Here is a 3428-nt window from a genome sequence, read left to right on the forward strand (position 1 = left end):
GGAGGGCGTGGTCCTGCGCGCGGCGGGTGCGTACTCCGGCAGGCGGCGGCCAGAGCAGTAGAGGCGCTTGTGCACGTAGTAGTTGTTGACGTTGTTGAACGTGATCTCGCACTCGAAGCACGTGGCGCCCTTGGGCGTCCCCGGTGCGCCTGTGCCCTGCTGGAGCCGGCTGTGCACCAGCTCCGACATTTTGGCCAGGATCTCCGAGGCCGGAGGAGCCGTGCCTCCATCCGCCCCGAACACGTACTGCGGCAGAAAGAGGGTACCCGCCAGGCCCAGCTCGGCGGGCACAGGACTGGAACCTGAAGTCGGAGTGGACAGCTCGGCCTTCACCTTGGCTGGAGCAGGACTGCGCGGTGACGGTGTCCGGGACGGTGCCTGGGGCCCCGTCTCTGCGGGGCCTGGGGCTCGGCAGGCCTCTGGCTCCTCCGTAGCTTCCACCTTGACGCTCTTGGGGACTGCCACGGGCTCGCTGCTGCCGCCGTTCTGGGGGCCTGCCTTGGCCTCTCCATTGGTGGCCTCAGCTGGGGTCTTCCTGTCCACTCCTGGTGACAGGACAGGCACCTGGCTCAGGTCTGTGGGGGCCCTGGGGCCGTGGAGGGCCGTGTGCTGCTGGAAGCCGGCCAGACTGTCTGCAGGGGAATCACAGGTGCGCCTCAGGCCTGGGGCAGGGCCTGGCCTTAGGGGGAGCTCTAGGTGGCGACAGGGGCCTACTGGGTAAAGCCCCTCCCTTCCTACGCCCCAGGGGGCCAAGGGGCAGCCAGCCTCTGACCTGGGGGGAGCTTGGCAGCGGGGTGCGCGGTACTGCTGGTGTAGACCTCGCCCTTGGAGCCCGGCTGGCAGACCATGTGGCTGGTCACCAGGTGGCTGTAGAGGATGTCCCTCGTGGTTGAGATGAAGCCACAGCTGTGGCACACACCTGCGGTGGTGCCATGCCGGTCAGGACCGCGCCAGAGCCGGCCCGCCCACCCGCACGCCTGCCGCCGCCGCCCACCTACCGCTGAGCGTGTCTGTGTGCACCTTCAGGTGCCGCTCACAGTTGGCCTTGGTGGTGAAGGCCGACAGGCAGATTAGGCACACGAAGGGCCGCTCTCCTGCAACACAGGGCGTGACACGGCTGCTGGGCCCCGCCTGGCCTGGGGGAGCCCCGCAGGGCCCTGAGCCAGTGCTCGGCCGCCCGGGCACCAGCCCGCCCCCGTGCAGCCCGAGCGGGCGCTGGGCGCGTGGGAAGCCGGGGCTCACCGCTGTGGCTGCGCATGTGGATCTCCAGTGAGCTGGCGCTGGGGCAGCTCTTGCGGCACTGGGGGAACGGGCAGACGCGCTCGTGCGGGTAGGCCTCCTTGGGCTTCTCGTCGGTGGCCGTGGCGGGGGGGGGGGGGGGGCCGGGGGGGGGGGCGGGGGGGGAGGGGAGGTGAGCCTGCAGGTTGCGCTCGCTCCGGTACCAGATGCCACAGTCCTTGCACGGGAAGACGTCCCCTGGGGGGTGAGAGCAGTGGGCAGTGGGGCCTTCAGTAGCCCGTGCCGGCCCCCCAGCCCCTCAGCGGTGTGCCCTTGAGGACTTGGGGGCTGTGGAAGGAGCGAGGGCGGGGCCGGGTGACCACACACAGGTGTGCACAGGTCTGTGAGAGTGACCAGCACGGGCGACCGGGGTTCCCAGCACCCAGGCACCAGCAGGGCCGTGAGGCTGCCGTGGATGGCTTTGGGAGGCCAGCAGCTGCGGACACGAGAGCCTCTGGTTCCCGGCTACGGTGGTCCCTCCACTTGTCAGCTGTGGTTCCCCACCCTGGCCTAGACGGGCAGCGGCTGCCTCTGGGGGCTCCAGGCTTGGGCAGGGGTGCTGGCAGCTGGGAGGTGCCCCTACATGGGGCCAGGCTCACATCTCCCTGGTGGAGTCTTTAGGACTCCTCTCATGTCCGTGCCAGACCCTGGCCCTGTCTGCCAGGGCCCTGTGCTGAAGACTGGGAAGGAGCCGGGCTTGTTCTGTGTGGCCGTGACCTCCCTGTGGACTCGTGGCCCTGAGGTCCCACTCTGCCTCCTAAGCCTGGCCCGCTTAGAGGCCACCGTGCTTCTGGGTCCTGCTCTGGACTCAGCACTTGTCCCCACTTGCACTGCGCTGTGCCCAGGTGGCATCACATGGGGCCTGCCCAAGGAGGTGTTCCTGCCTCTTCTGTGGAACTAGGGGGACCTGTCCTGGGGAGGTGGCCTCCTTTCGTCCCCGGTTTTTCTGGCCCGATGTCCTACTGTTACTTCTAGCCAAGTGCCCTGTTCTTGGGGGTCTGGGTCTCTGTTGGCCCGGCTGGGGCTTGAGCCAGGGCCCTGGCTGGGCTCTCCTGTATGTGGTGGCTGTTGCTGGAAGCTGGGCTGTTGGCTCAGGCTGGGGTGCCGGCTGAGTCCTGGCCATGCAGCCCAGTGACCTGCCTCTGCCCAGGCCTTACAGGTATGGAGAGGGCTCGGGGTCGGGCCCGGCCTGGAATGTCAAGCCCTGAAGGCTCTCTGCCCACCAGCTTGCAGCAGCCCACCCGCAGCCCGGGGAAGAGGGGTGCAGCCCCTGGGAGTCTTGCCAGTGAACATTTCTGGGACCCTACAGCTTGAGGGTGACAGGCTGACCCCACACCCTCAGACCCCAGTGCAGGAAACTGAGGCCAGAAGGGCTGAGCCTAAGGACAGGCCCCAGGAAGAGGCAGGAAGGCAGCCTCCCTCAGCTGCAAGGAGGCCGCCCAAGGGCCAGGACCTTCCCTAACCCTGTCCCCATGTGCTGCTGCCGTGACCACGTCCATGATCCAGTCCCCGAGCCCCGCCAGTCTGCGCTGCTGCCCTAGCGAGCAGGTCAGCCTGGCCTCTCAGGCCGTCCAGCCTCCCCCTCGGATCTCAATGTCCCCCATGTCCTCTGCGCCCAGGGACCCCTGTGTGCTCACCGCCTCCCCTTGGCCCTGTAGGACCCACGTCCCTGGCTATCCTGGACTCCTGGGCAGTGGCCTTGCCCTTCTGGCCTGGTCCCCCCGGGGCTTGGGCATGAACCTTATCCGCTGCCACCATTTTTCTTTCCCAGCCACCCCAGCACACCCCTGCAGAGCTCCAGGTACTGACAGCTGGTGCCAAGGTCCCTCTGACCTCCACCCCTCACCCGCGGGGATGGGCAGTCAGAGTGGCGTGACCATGTGCTGCCAGGCCCAGTGGTCACTGCCCTGGCCTGAGTCCTGCCACAGCCAGGGCCTCCCACACCTCCAATCTGCCCTGACACCTGTGCAGACGCCCCTTCCCCTCCCCGACTCCCTGGGCAGCCTGCCCGTGCCGAGCCCCACCTGTGCCCACACCTGATTCAGATGCCTCACGGATGTGGGGGGAGCGGTCTTCCCTGGGCACCCCGCCTGGCCATGAGCCCTGGCCTCGTGCCTGCACCCTTCTCACCCTGGGCCCCGCGGCTCCAG

The 3428-nt window shown here is 68.2% G+C and overlaps 1 protein-coding gene across 1 annotated transcript in view; it reads right to left on the reverse strand.

Annotated features, from left to right (window-relative positions):
- Window positions 1-12: 12 nt before the first annotated feature.
- The window catches only part of ZFPM1 (zinc finger protein, FOG family member 1), a gene marked incomplete at its 3' end in the record, with an annotated part of 49496 nt that continues 46080 nt past the window's right edge, over window positions 13-3428 (reverse strand). Inside the window, 4 exon segments of the mRNA XM_006152710.3 lie at window positions 13-632; window positions 773-919; window positions 999-1094; window positions 1243-1476. Coding sequence (XP_006152772.2) covers window positions 13-632; window positions 773-919; window positions 999-1094; window positions 1243-1476 — 1097 coding nt within the window.

The sequence above is a fragment of the Tupaia chinensis genome, unplaced genomic scaffold (assembly GCF_000334495.1).
Source record: "Tupaia chinensis unplaced genomic scaffold, TupChi_1.0 Scaffold000355_1, whole genome shotgun sequence".
In the NCBI taxonomy this organism is placed as follows: domain Eukaryota; kingdom Metazoa; phylum Chordata; class Mammalia; order Scandentia; family Tupaiidae; genus Tupaia; species Tupaia belangeri.